At 38.9% G+C, this 12,929-nt stretch overlaps 1 protein-coding gene across 1 annotated transcript in view; it reads left to right on the top strand.

The window, feature by feature from the left end:
* Window positions 1-12,412, top strand: part of Vav (Vav guanine nucleotide exchange factor) — a 61,623-nt gene extending 49,211 nt beyond the window's left edge. Inside the window, exons 12-16 of the mRNA XM_089643613.1 lie at window positions 1,220-1,365; window positions 3,986-4,117; window positions 4,381-4,530; window positions 9,246-9,414; window positions 11,279-12,412. Coding sequence (XP_089499739.1) covers window positions 1,220-1,365; window positions 3,986-4,117; window positions 4,381-4,530; window positions 9,246-9,414; window positions 11,279-11,356 — 675 coding nt within the window. The 3' untranslated portion in view covers window positions 11,357-12,412. The remainder of the gene's footprint in view (window positions 1-1,219; window positions 1,366-3,985; window positions 4,118-4,380; window positions 4,531-9,245; window positions 9,415-11,278) is intronic.
* The last annotated feature ends 517 nt before the right edge of the window (window positions 12,413-12,929 follow it).

Raw genomic sequence — 12,929 nt, 5'->3', positions numbered from 1 at the left:
TCATATAGTAATAGCGAATTCCAGTGCCATCTTGCGTCCAAATGAAAAGCTATTGCATATACCAACCGCGGGTCACTTTAAATTTTGTCCCCCAACTATATTCTTTCTTTCTCTTTGCCATACAGATAAAGGAAGTAAACACTATCATGTCTGACATATGCTTAGTATCACACAATTTATTTTGAAGGGGATTTCGTTCATGACCGCGATGAGATAGAGAATCTGCGACCTAAGATTATTAAGGTATTGGAGGGAGATGACAAAAAATGTCAATCTAAAGGTTTTTGTGTGATAAACAATAGCCATCCATTGATCTCAATGTAGCCGTGTGAGTGGTTTATTTATGGTAGTCATCATTCACGAAATTATGTTTATTATTCTTGACGTAATTTGCATGGATTCATTTAAAATGTCAAATTCTGTGGATATCGTATTGAAAAAAATTCATTGATCATGACAAACATTTTCAAGTGAAGTGTCAATTAGTTTCTGTTACAGGAGATAAAAATAAATATTAAAAACAATATTTTAAAAGGAAAATTTATAATTTTTTGATGTGTTTTCATGTGTTAATGAATGTAAAGGTATTTTTGCTTTCATTATTTACTTATTAACTCAACTGATTAGACTGAGATTGGAGTTAGTGATTTAAAAACATTTTAATAGGAAATGAGTTTTTTAACCCTAGATAACCAAACTGTTTTGAAGAATTTTTATTCTTTAAGAAGATCAAGACAACAATCAGACAATCCGGTTGTGGATTATTGGATCATCTATTTTTGATGATAACAATTGGTGTTATATCTGTCTTACTTAGCAGTTTTAAGGTTGGGAACTCTTTGTTAAAAAGTAAAAGGTTCTACTTATAATTGTGTTTATTACGTTACAAATAATAGGTCTGGATTTAGCTACACTGTTCATTACCCGAGGGTTGGTAATTCTCTGGTTCGAGAAGCTTGTTCCCTGTCACTATAACCTCACAAGCATCTGTTACACTCTAGCGACATCTGACGGACTTTGGAGTAAGCTTTATGACTAGCGCCATCTATCGCTTAAACACTCAACTTATTACCATACATCAAATGTTATTAATATTTCATATTCATTTTTTTTTTTCGATTGATCTCCCACTTCTGGACCCCTAGAACCGCCTCTGCTCAGACGTCTTATCTCATTAATAATAATGAATAAACTAATATATGTGTTAATGTTTGCCTAGGGCTACCTGTGTGCGGAGTGCGGTAGCAGCGTGCACAAGGCCTGCATCATCCTGTCGGGGCGCTGCGGAGCCACCCCCCCAGCACCCCCGCCCCCACCCCCGACCCTGGCCGCAGTCCCTGACCACACGCTGCACTATTACATGTGGTAAGTCCTTTCATTATTCACATTATTCACTTATTTTACACTTCTATCCTAGTTTAGAGAAGCAGATACGGACATACTCTCAAATCGGTATTCCTGTCCCGGTTTTATTGTCCTGGTTACCTCTCTCATTGGAACTGATAACTGATACGCAAGAAATACCAGCGCGAGGTACGCTTTCGTGGAACACTAGCCAAGTGATTGAAGTGTCTCGGGTTTGCCTCTGACGTCACAGGCAGCATGACGGCTCATGCCTCAAATCAAACGTGTTAGTGACAATATATGGGAATTAGTAAAACTGAAAGCAACAGAAGACATAAATACTCTTAAATACTGGTTTGACATAAACTTACTATCTCTAAATAGCGAAAAAACTCATGTTATACCATTTGCATTAAAATCAAATGACGTTCCACAAAATTTTAACATAATTATACAAGACAATTTAAAAAAACTGTACAATATCCTGTTCCACTTTAAAAATTTCAAATAAAATTAAATACTTAGGAATAATAATAGACAAAAACCTAAACTGGAAAGATCAAATCAACCTAACCGACAACAAAATAAGAAAATTAATTTATATATTTTTGAAAATTCGAAATTTTCTATCATTGGAAATTCTAACATCGGTTTACCACGCTTTAGTGCAATCAAATCTCCTGTAATAGGCTGTAATCAGCTGGGGAGCTGCATACAAAATAAATCTACTCCCTTTTGAAATTGTACAACATCTAATTATAAAAATATTATCAAAAAAACCAAGAGATTATCCAACACACCTAATTTTTGAAGAATTTAAAGTATTAGAATTTAATGATCTTGTCCGAAAAAACATAATAAAAGAAAAACAAAATCACAGCTTTTTAACTGAAAGACGTACTCGTCAAAAACATATATTTCCAACGCAAAAATGTAACACCACTTTTGCTCAACAACATTACATAATCTAGGGAAAAAAATACTTCAACAGCCTACTAGAAAATATCAGAACAATAGAAAACGATAAACACCTACTAAAAGCAATTATAGAGAAGTTCAATGTAAAAATACCAAAATGATGAAACTATCTTCTTCCTTAAATCATAATTACAAACACTAAATATTCTTCATCTTGATGCCCATCACTCTTCTAGACACAAGCGCCAGCTTCTATAGAAGAGGAACATTAAAAATTCAAAAGCAGTGAAAACTAATTTTATGAATAAAAATATAAAAAAGATTTTCAATTGTGAGTTCGTCACTACCAAAGTAAGATGTCAACAAACAGGACGATTCGTATAATCAAATTGCAGAAAAGACAGTTAATGGCATCCACCACTTTCCCGAACCTTTAAGAACCAGATTGGTCCCTCTATCGGTTTTCACGTGAAGACTACTTTTATTTCTAAACCGAAGCAACTATTAAATGATTCTAAAATCCCCTGATTGTCCCTACACAGTTCATTTGTACATATCAAAAGATTTAAGTGTTCTCATCCTAGAAGGTTTGTTCTTGTTCTTGAAGCCAGTGTAGAGACAACATTTATAAAGCGGAACATATCTCCGTGGTCTAAGGGTAAAGCTCTCAACTATCAAGCTGAAGGTTGCGGGTTCAAATCCTGGCATGCCCAATTAAATTTTATTTGATTAATTTGTGTTACTTTGCAATTTATTCTTTTAAAATAATATATAGTACACTTGCGGCACGTTCCAGAATGGAAGATACTCTCAGTATCGCCCTGGTGTAAGTACCACCAATCGGAATTGAAAAGTCTCTTAAAATGGTTTTAGTGAGCAGATCGGAATAGCCAAGTACTGCCCAAACTTCCTCTTCGTCTCCCCCATCTCCTTCCCTGCCCCTCTACCTTCAGCCTCATTACTTACCCCTTTTGTGGATACCATAGTCTTACTGGCTCCAGATGATTGCGAGCAGTTGGGACTCTCGTGCTGTTTCATAGGAAAAAAAATACCGACGTCTTGAAAGACAGTGAAACTGTGCGGTTTGAACAGTGAACATGTGTGTTATGATGCAAGAATCAGAGAATACAAAGACCGAAATTTAAGAATGACAGCAGCTAAGAGAATTTCTATTGTCCTTACGATGGATTTGGACTGATATATTTCAAAATAAAATCGTTTATTATTCGGTTCCGCTATATTTTGTTCTAAAATAGCATGAAAAACCGAACACACCCCAGCTCAACTCTCTATGTCGGCTTTCTGTTATCAACAAGTCACGTTTTCAGTCCATGTGAACTATCCTTGAACGATCACGACTGGTAGGTTCTTTCCAGCAGATGCCCGATAGCAAGTACAAAAGAAAAGAATTAAAAAAGGTGGGATTGGGTGCAAAATTGAGTAATCGGAAAGTTTGTTGTATGCTAATTATGCGGTGCCAATTGCTAACAGTATGGAGGATCTACAGTCTCGTGTCTAGGATGTATGAAGGACGAGTTAATGATGAACATAAATAAGTCAAGCATGGCACACATTTGTTCACACTCCAAACCAGCTTAAACTAAATTACTTGCAAGACGTATTACGAAACCAATTTTATACCTTATTCCAATTATTAATTTTTTTCATCATACTGGTTCTTTGCACTGGGGGTGGCTGCTCTAATGAATCTATTTGTTTGCAGGTTTGTGGGGGAGATGGGTCGCGACGAGGCCACCAGCCGCCTGGAGCGCCGAGTGGACGGGACATTCCTGCTCCGAGTTCGCCCGCAGCCCACCCACGGACCACACGACACCCACTACGCGTTGAGTTTGAAGTGAGTTACACATACACCTGAATCTGAATATAACTGTGGCGGCTCCTAATCTCGAAAGCAAATCTATTTGTGTCTGAGGGATGGTATCACAGATCCAGCTTCAGTGTTCTTTGATAGCCTACGTGATCGAGGAGTGAGGGTCCCAGCGTGTTTTTTCTAAAATTATTAAATTAGCGCCATTTACGAACGAGCAATTCATGAATAATTTTAGGTTTTTTATCATGTATGATTGACCAATGATAGCGGTAATGTTTGGTCTCCAGGACAGACAACACGGTGAAGCACATGCGAGTCTGCCGCCGGCCCATCGACACCGTGCAACACTACTTCCTGTCCGAGTCGCGCTTCTTCCGCAGCGTGGTGGAGCTGGTCAGCTACTACGAGAAGACCAGCCTGGGGGAGAACTTTGTCGGGTAACTTGCTCATATCCTATACGTCTAGAGATCAATGTACAGTTAAACCTTTGTCTATCGTTTGTAGATCTACAAAAAGCATACGACCGAGTCATCAGGAAAAAGCTACGGAAAGTGTTGTCCAAGTATGGAGTAAATACGAATCTCACTCAGGCAATTACGTCTCTGTATGAGAGAAGCTTTGCATGTATTGGGGTGAACGGTGATTTTACATGGTGGTTCGACATCACAAAAGATGTTAAGCAAGGCTGTGGTAATGTCACCGTGGTTATTCAATCTGTTCGAGGAACGAACAAGGGTTGGGATAGCCGTATTTTAAAGGGCTATTCCACACAGATAAAGCATGGATAACGCCTATGGCTTATGACAGGCGAATGCGATAACACAATTTGTAAGGTTAATTCACAGTTAGCTACGGCTCACGGCACTCCGTGATTATAGTTGACGTGTGATTTCAAACTGTACAGTTCAAAATCTGACCATACTATTGGTCAGCACACGGCCTGTCAAAAGCAAATCGGCGTGACGAAACACAATCTATACATGGATAATTGTATGCAACAATTGAAAAAGGTGGGATTGGGTGCGAAATTGAGTAATCGGAAAGTATGTTGCACGCTGATTATGTGGTGCCGATTGCTAACAGCATGAAGGATCTACAGTGTCTCGTATCTAGGATGTATGAAGGAAGAGTTAATGATGAACGCAAATAAGTCTAAAGTGTGCAATATAGTTGTGAATGATGAATACTTGGAGCAGATGGATGAGTTTTTGTTTTTGAAAAATATGTTTACGAGAGATGGAAATGCTGATAGAGATATTTAAAGAAGAATAAATTCAGGAAACGCCATTAATGGTGACTGAATGCGATTGGCGCTAAAAAAACTGTTCAAAGAAGTGAAGCTGCATTTTGGCATAAAACTGGCAGAGGAAAGAAAGTATACTGTGCCACACGGTTATAAGATTGACGTCACAGCGCCTCTGGGATCATCTGACCACTGCCTAGTGACGACATCAATCCCCGTTAGCCTCAGACCAACCAATGAGAGGCTGAGGAGAAAAGTGTGGCACTATAGGTCAGCAGATTGGTTCGGTATGCAGGCCCATTTCAACGCTTTTCCGTGGTCAGCTGTTTGTTTTCGGACTTCGGACCCTTCAAGATGTGCCCAGGAGATTGGTGAAGTCATCAAATCAGCGATGGATGGCTTCATACAATCGACTACTAAAGAAACTGGTGTGGGCTCAAAGCCGTGGTTCAGTCGACAATGCTCCGAAGCAGTTCAACAAAAAAACGTGGCTTACCGAGCCTTCAACACATCTCAAACGCCCGAAAGCAGATCAGCATACAACAAATCGGCATGGCAGCATGCCATGGCAGAACCCGCATGGCAGCAGAGCATTCTGGCCGCTTGCGGGCTCAATAGATCGGAATTTTTGCAAACCCAGTTTGCCACCTCTTACCAGACCTGACGGCTCACTCGCAAACAACGCCACCGAAAAGGCTCACCTATTAGGGAAAATGTTTGCGGAAAACTCGACCCTCGAAGACGGGGGTGCTGTTCCGCCGTCGGTTCCTAACTGCGCCTTCTATATGAAAAAGCTGAGGATCCGACATCGGGATGTACTCCACGTTATACGGGGGCTCGATATTAACAAAGCTAGTGGACCTGATAGAATACCTGCCCTGGTATTGCAGAGGTGTGCTGCGGAAATAGTTCCAGTTTTGACAAAGCTCTTCAAAATGTCCCTGAAGTGTGGCACTGTCCCCTCTAGTTGGAAAAAAGCGGTCATTCACCCTATTCCCAAGAAAGGTGACCGCTCCAACCCGGCCAACTACCGCCCCATAGCGATCACATCAGTTCTGTCCAAAGTGATGGAACGTGTGATCAACGACAAACTACTCACATACCTCGAGAAGAACAAAATTATCAACGACCGTCAATACGGATTCCGGCGGAACCGCTCGTGCGGTGATCTTCTCGCGTATGTGACGCATGTTTAGGGGCGGTGCCTGGAACGTCACGGTGAGACCCAAACGGTCGCACTAGACATATCCAAGGCCTTTGACCGGGTCTGACACCGAGGACTTGTCAACAAATTGCATTCTTACGGACTTCCCGCATCCCTGTGTACGTGGATTGCTGACTTTTTAAGGGATAGGTCGATTCAAGCGGTTGCTGACGGTTTCACCTCTTCCTCGCACTCCATAAATGCTGGCGTCCCACAGGGATCGGTTCTGTCTCCGACTTTGTTTTTGTTGCACATCAATGACCTTTTGACATGTGCACCGATTCATTGTTACGCGGATGACAGTACAGTTCATGATAGCTTTTTGTTTGACAACACCGCTCGTGCGGTGATCTTCTCGCGTATGTGACGCATGCTTGGGGGCGGTGCCTGGAACGTCACGGTGAGACCCAAACGGTCGCACTAGACCAAGGCTGCCCAACCCCAGGCCCGCGGGCCATAATGTGGCCCGCGAACGAATTATAAGTGGCCCGCGTGAACCATTTTCAAAAAACCCGCCAATCTGCCAATTTGAAAAAGTGTTGCGGGCCTGCTGTAAAACAAACAATGCCGCTTGCGCGCGGTCACCAGTGTTGCCAACGAAGGCGATATATCGCCATTTGGTCTACTCAGACCGAGAATCAGCAACGAAAAAATCTAACCTGTTGAACTTACTTTTTAAACAAAAATACACCGGTTTTGATATAGTATCTTTTGCGTCCGAAATGGAATCTTGTAGCCACCCCCCCCCCCCCCATGGAATTCGAAAAATTGTCGTGGGGAATCACATATGATGTTTTTGGGTGCGCGGAATTTTTTCTCAGCGAAGTTCCGTAACAACCCCGCCCCATGGATTACAAATATTTGGTGGGGAGCACTCATTTTGATTTTTTTTGCCGTCAGGTATTCAGTGGCCCGCCAGTGATTCAAAATCGTCAATTTGGCCCAACTGTTAAAAAGGTTGGGCAGCCTTGCACTAGACATATCCATGGCCTTTGACCGGGTCTGGCACCGAGGACTTGTCAACAAATTGCCTTCTTACGGACTTCCCGCATCCCTCTGTGTACGTGGATTGCTGACTTTTTAAGGAATAGGTCGATTCAGGCGGTTGCTGACGGTTTCACCTCTTCCTCGCACTCCATAAATGCTGGCGTCCCACAGGGATCAGTTCTGTCTCCGACTTTGTTTTTGTTGCACATCAATGACCTGGGCACCGATTCATTGTTACGCGGATGACAGTACAGTTCATGATAGCTTTTTGTTTGACAAGCCCCCAAAGGGCACACAAACTCCAACGGCTCGGAGGGCTTTGAAGCAGAGAATGGACGGTTATCTCGAGAGTATTTCCTCCTGGGGTAAAAATAATCTCGTCGAATTTAATGTTTCAAAGACCCAATCCTGTCTGATTACGTATAGAAGGGATCCAAATGATAATCTAGTCTCCTTCAACGGAAGTAATCTTCCGAACAGGCCTTCCATTGATATGCTTGGTGTAACTATAAGTGACCAGCTCAGGTACGGGGGCTCCATCGAAGTCAGAGTAAAGTTGGCCTCTCAGAAGCTGGGCGTACTGTACAGGGCCCGCAGATACTTTAATAGTACACAACTGCTGACCCTGTACAAATCGCAAGTGCGCCCTACTGTCGAATTTGGCAGCCATCTCTGGTCCGGAGCCCCAAAATACCTGAAAAAAACCCTTGACTCTGTGCAGAAACGGGCGGTCCGTTTGATAGATTCCCCAATCTTAACAAACGGACTGCAATCTTTAGAGCACAGGCGTCAGGTAGGTATGCTGTCCTTGTTCCATCGGTATTGCAATGGAAGATGCTCTGAGGAACTAGCGTCATTGATCCCTTCGGCACCGGTGCGTAGTCGGGATACACGCCAAACGCGCGCCCAACATTTGTACACGGTTGACATTTGTCACATGAGAACGGGTCGCTTCTACGATTCGTTCTTAAGTTCAACAGCTCGGCTGTGGAACGAACTGCCGGCCTCTGTGTTTCCTCCCTCCTACAACATGGGACTCTTCAAGACCCATGTTCACTCCTTCCTCTCCACAAAAAGACCCTCCACACAGCATCCCCAAAGATGACATAGGCCCTGAGGGAAATTATTTTCTTCAGGGCCTCCTGTGTGGAGTTAATATAAAAAAAAAAAAAAGACTGAATGCTGTAGAAATAAGATCCCTGAGGCGTATGTATGGTATGATCGTGTGACAAATGTGGAGATCTGCAAAGAATGCCAGTCTGATGTAAGCATAATGAGTAAGATAATGAGAGGAATGCTTAGATGGTTTGGGCATGCAGAGCGAATGAACGAAAAAAAGAGTGTAAAGAGAATATATGACGCCAATGTGAATGGTAGAACAAGTCCGGGACGCCCGAGGAAGACATGGCACGATCGAGTGAACTAACTGGAGTCAGAATAACATTAGAAAGGCATTGTCAAGAGTCAGAATAACAGAAGAGTATGTATGAGACAATGTGAATTAGACAAGGAGTTTATGCCAAGACCAAGGTGTTTTGCGGCCCGTCCTCTGCCTTCTGCGGGGAAACAGCGCGATGATTAGTTGATTAGGAATATACGTACATATTATTGTCCGGAATTCCTTCTGCAAAGTCACCGACCGCCACTTATAGGGTATGAGTGGAATAGCCTATTGTATGTCCGATCAATAAAGATACTAAAATGTATGTTTTTTGCAGTTTAAACGTGGTGCTCCGCTGCCCATTCAGGCGGGTGGTTGCAACGGCCACGCACGACTTCCGACCGTCGGACGCCGGCCAGCTGCCGCTGCGCACCGGCGCCAAGGTGCTGGTGCTCAGCAAGGAAGGAGACGCCCGCGGCTGGTGGAAAGGTCGACCCCTCGATAGGGTAGGTTCATGCACCTCAATAAGGCTAATGTCAGAAAATAATTAATAAAATATTCAACCGGTCGACTTAATTTTTCGAGTAAATCTAAATCTGAATCCATGTCATGAATCAAATGTCTCTTTACTTGGTTATAAATCGTCCTAATTCGTATTATTATTTTGTAAATCCTAATCTATTCACACCTATTTGATTATGAATTTATTCTGAATAATCAAAGGCCAACCGCAAAGGAAATCGGCCTCGATATTTAGATTTACGCGGAAATTTATTGTATTTTTACAAATTTGCAATGAATATCTGAAGGTAAAAGGCCAGCCAGGACGAAAATCGGTCAAGAAAATTCGATTTACGCGGATGTATATCTTATTTTTACGAATTTACTTTGAATAACTGAACTTGAAAGGCCGATCGCGGCGGTAATCGGCGGCGAAAATTCGATTTACATGGGATTATTACGAATTTACTACCTGAATTTGAAGGGGCATTCGAGGAACTTAATTTTCTGCATTTTTTTTTCTTAAATTTAGAATTACATGGGAGTTCGTTAATTAAAAATTAGATTTTTGATATCCCATGGATTTCGAATTAACGGCATTCAACTTTATTTAAAAAATTGTCTAGTTTAATCATAGCTTTACTTTTGAGCGTCGTAATGCACGTGTTCGGATAACATCTGAGAGGCGTTAGGTACATCCCTAGTAACAGCCGTTATTCATTTGGAAATATGTTCCAATTTACGTTTAAAAGAAAAACATATTATTTATTTTCAACATAACAATATAACAGCTGAAAGATATATTTAATATTTTTGAAACTAACAATTCTTGATGGAATTCCATTGTAATGACATATTGAAACAATTTTCAAACTTTTAGGTTATTTTATTATTTAACTGTTATATGTGAGCTCTAGTACCTACCGTCCACGCTGAGCTTTTTGCAATGAAACTTTAACCCTTATGCTTCGAAAATTGTATAAAGGTAAAAAGCAGAATCGCTTGCGCTAATATCACTGTAGATTCTACTGTTTATTTCATGAATGTAGCCTCTAAGATAATTTATGAAATAATTTGTCTATGGATTTCAAATGAGTTTTTAAAATAGTATAAAGGTAATTATTTGTTTGTTAACACCTTGTGTTTGTTGTTTTTCCTGTAGACTATGCATTTGTATTCAGGTATATGTAGAAATAATAAAATCACTTTATATATTAATCATAATGTAATAGTTTTTCTTTTTTATAAAGTTAGCTATTCTGCAGAAACATCTTACAATATAAACATGAAATATTACAGGGTGTCCCGGGGGTAAAGTGTACAAACTTCGGGAGATGATTCAACATGATGCTAGAAGTAAAATAGAAAAATATATAATTTTTTCCATACAAAGAATTCAACTTTTATACCTGAAAACTAACTTAAAACATTGAAATTTCGAAAAAAACTTGTTGACCTTTTTTACTTGTACCGTCATGTAGAATCACCTCCCGGCTTTTTACCCCTGGACACCCTGTATATAAATAATAAGCTACATTATCTGGTATATAGAAATCATAGTTTTTATTCCGATATTTGAGAAAAACTCATCAAGATAATTTTAATTCTGCAAATTCTCAGCCGACAGTTGGGGATTATTGAAGATTTTCTGCTGTGGTATTCAAGAGGTTAATAATAATAAAATCATTTTTGTAAAAGAATATATATAATTTTGACATCTACGCAATAGTTAAAATGCGTCAGTGTTGCCATCGTATGAGTTTTTTTTCCTGACATTATGTAATTTTTTTGATGTGGTTCTTTTTACAAATTGATCTAATGACAGAGTATGACAGCAACTTTACATAATGTGTTTATTTTTTTTCACAGCATTCGGACAGCCAATCAGGTTATTTCCCTAAGGACTGCGTGAGAGAAGACCCAGATTTCCTAGGAAACCTCGACTGAATTATTTTCCTCTGCCGATGCCAAAAACAAAAACATTAAACAATATTCTATTTATTCCCGGCAGACTCAAATTTCTGCAAATGTCAACTATGTATTTTTTATTCATAATTACAGTGAAACTCTCTTGTAACGATCTAACAATCCAAGGGACGGAAAAATCAAAACTTATGCACTCGAGCGATGATGATTTCCATGTGTTAATTAATATCATACCTCCAAATATGAATACGCAAACCATCTCACCTAGTTTTCACCATTTATCTCATATTTGTAGGAAATTTTAAGGTTAAATTTATAATTCATAAAAATCACCTACCCATATTTGGGTAGCCATCACTCGAGTGGTTATATTGGAGTTCATTGAACAGTGAAACTCTCTTATAAGGTTTTCTAAAGGGTTGAACCATCAAAACTTCGTAAGTATTTAGTGTATTATTATCAATTCAACAAAATGGAAACAAAATTGTAATAACGCATTGCTAATATATTATGTTTATATCTGAAAATCAAATTCTCCATTTTCATTGCAATTTATCTATTTTGTATCAAAATTTGTTTGACAATGTCAATAAATAATAATTGATTTTTTTTAAATTATAACCACTTTAGATGGCATCCCACTGATAGCTTCGTTGTACATGAGATGATTTTGAACAAAAACAGTGCTATACAAATTATTCAATTATTATTATTGTTGTAACTGTGCAGATATCTGCTCCCGATCTATACTTAGTTACTGTCAGTATAGCCCTGTCGAAACCCTCATTCAGATTTCAAACTTAGCTTCAAATGACTTAAGCTGCGTTTAATTGAGCCAGTTACTTTTTAACTCATCTCTTTCTTTCTCTTAAACTACACATTTAACAGAAAATCAGGTTACGATGGACCTCTCAGTGCAAGATGACCATATTAAGAGGAGCAGCTGCGCTACCATTTTCATACAAAACTTAAATTTGGATTTGAGGTCAAAATATTCAACCAAACTGAGTACTATGAATACGTCCGCGCAGCCATTACTCTTAACATAATTAATATTATAAAATTTTGGCTTGTATGTGTTTTTGAGTCTGTCCAAATTGTATTTTTCCTCAAATTGGAATTTTAAAAAAATGTATGTGTTTTACTGAAAAATTTATTATCAATTATTTTAAAAAAAAACTCATTTCTATGAGTTTAGATATTTTTTATCATAATATGAAAATATATATTTTTTATTTATTTCGTTTATAATTGATTATTATTGACCATTTGGAATTTTTTTTCCAAAGTGTTGTAAATTAATAAATTTTTGATGTAATATTTTTTTTAAGTAATATTTTTATTGTATATTTTTGCACAACCTGTTAATATTGTACAAAATATGAATCAAAAATCGGTCTAAACGTTGAATATTTTACCATTCTATTTAATTGTTATGTAGGTTTTTTTTAGTTTAGAAAATACAATATGAAGTCAAAATAAAAAAATACCATTTACTTGAATATTAAGTAATAAAATTTATTGAAATGTCAAATAAGGGAATATAATGTTTATTTGATTTTTTTTTCTAAAACTATAATTATTGTAAATTAAA

The sequence above is a fragment of the Hesperophylax consimilis genome, chromosome 19 (assembly GCF_061612785.1).
Source record: "Hesperophylax consimilis isolate HC1 chromosome 19, BYU_Hcon_1.0, whole genome shotgun sequence".
Lineage (NCBI taxonomy): Eukaryota > Metazoa > Arthropoda > Insecta > Trichoptera > Limnephilidae > Hesperophylax > Hesperophylax consimilis.
This window is presented reverse-complemented; position numbering and strand designations above follow the sequence as displayed.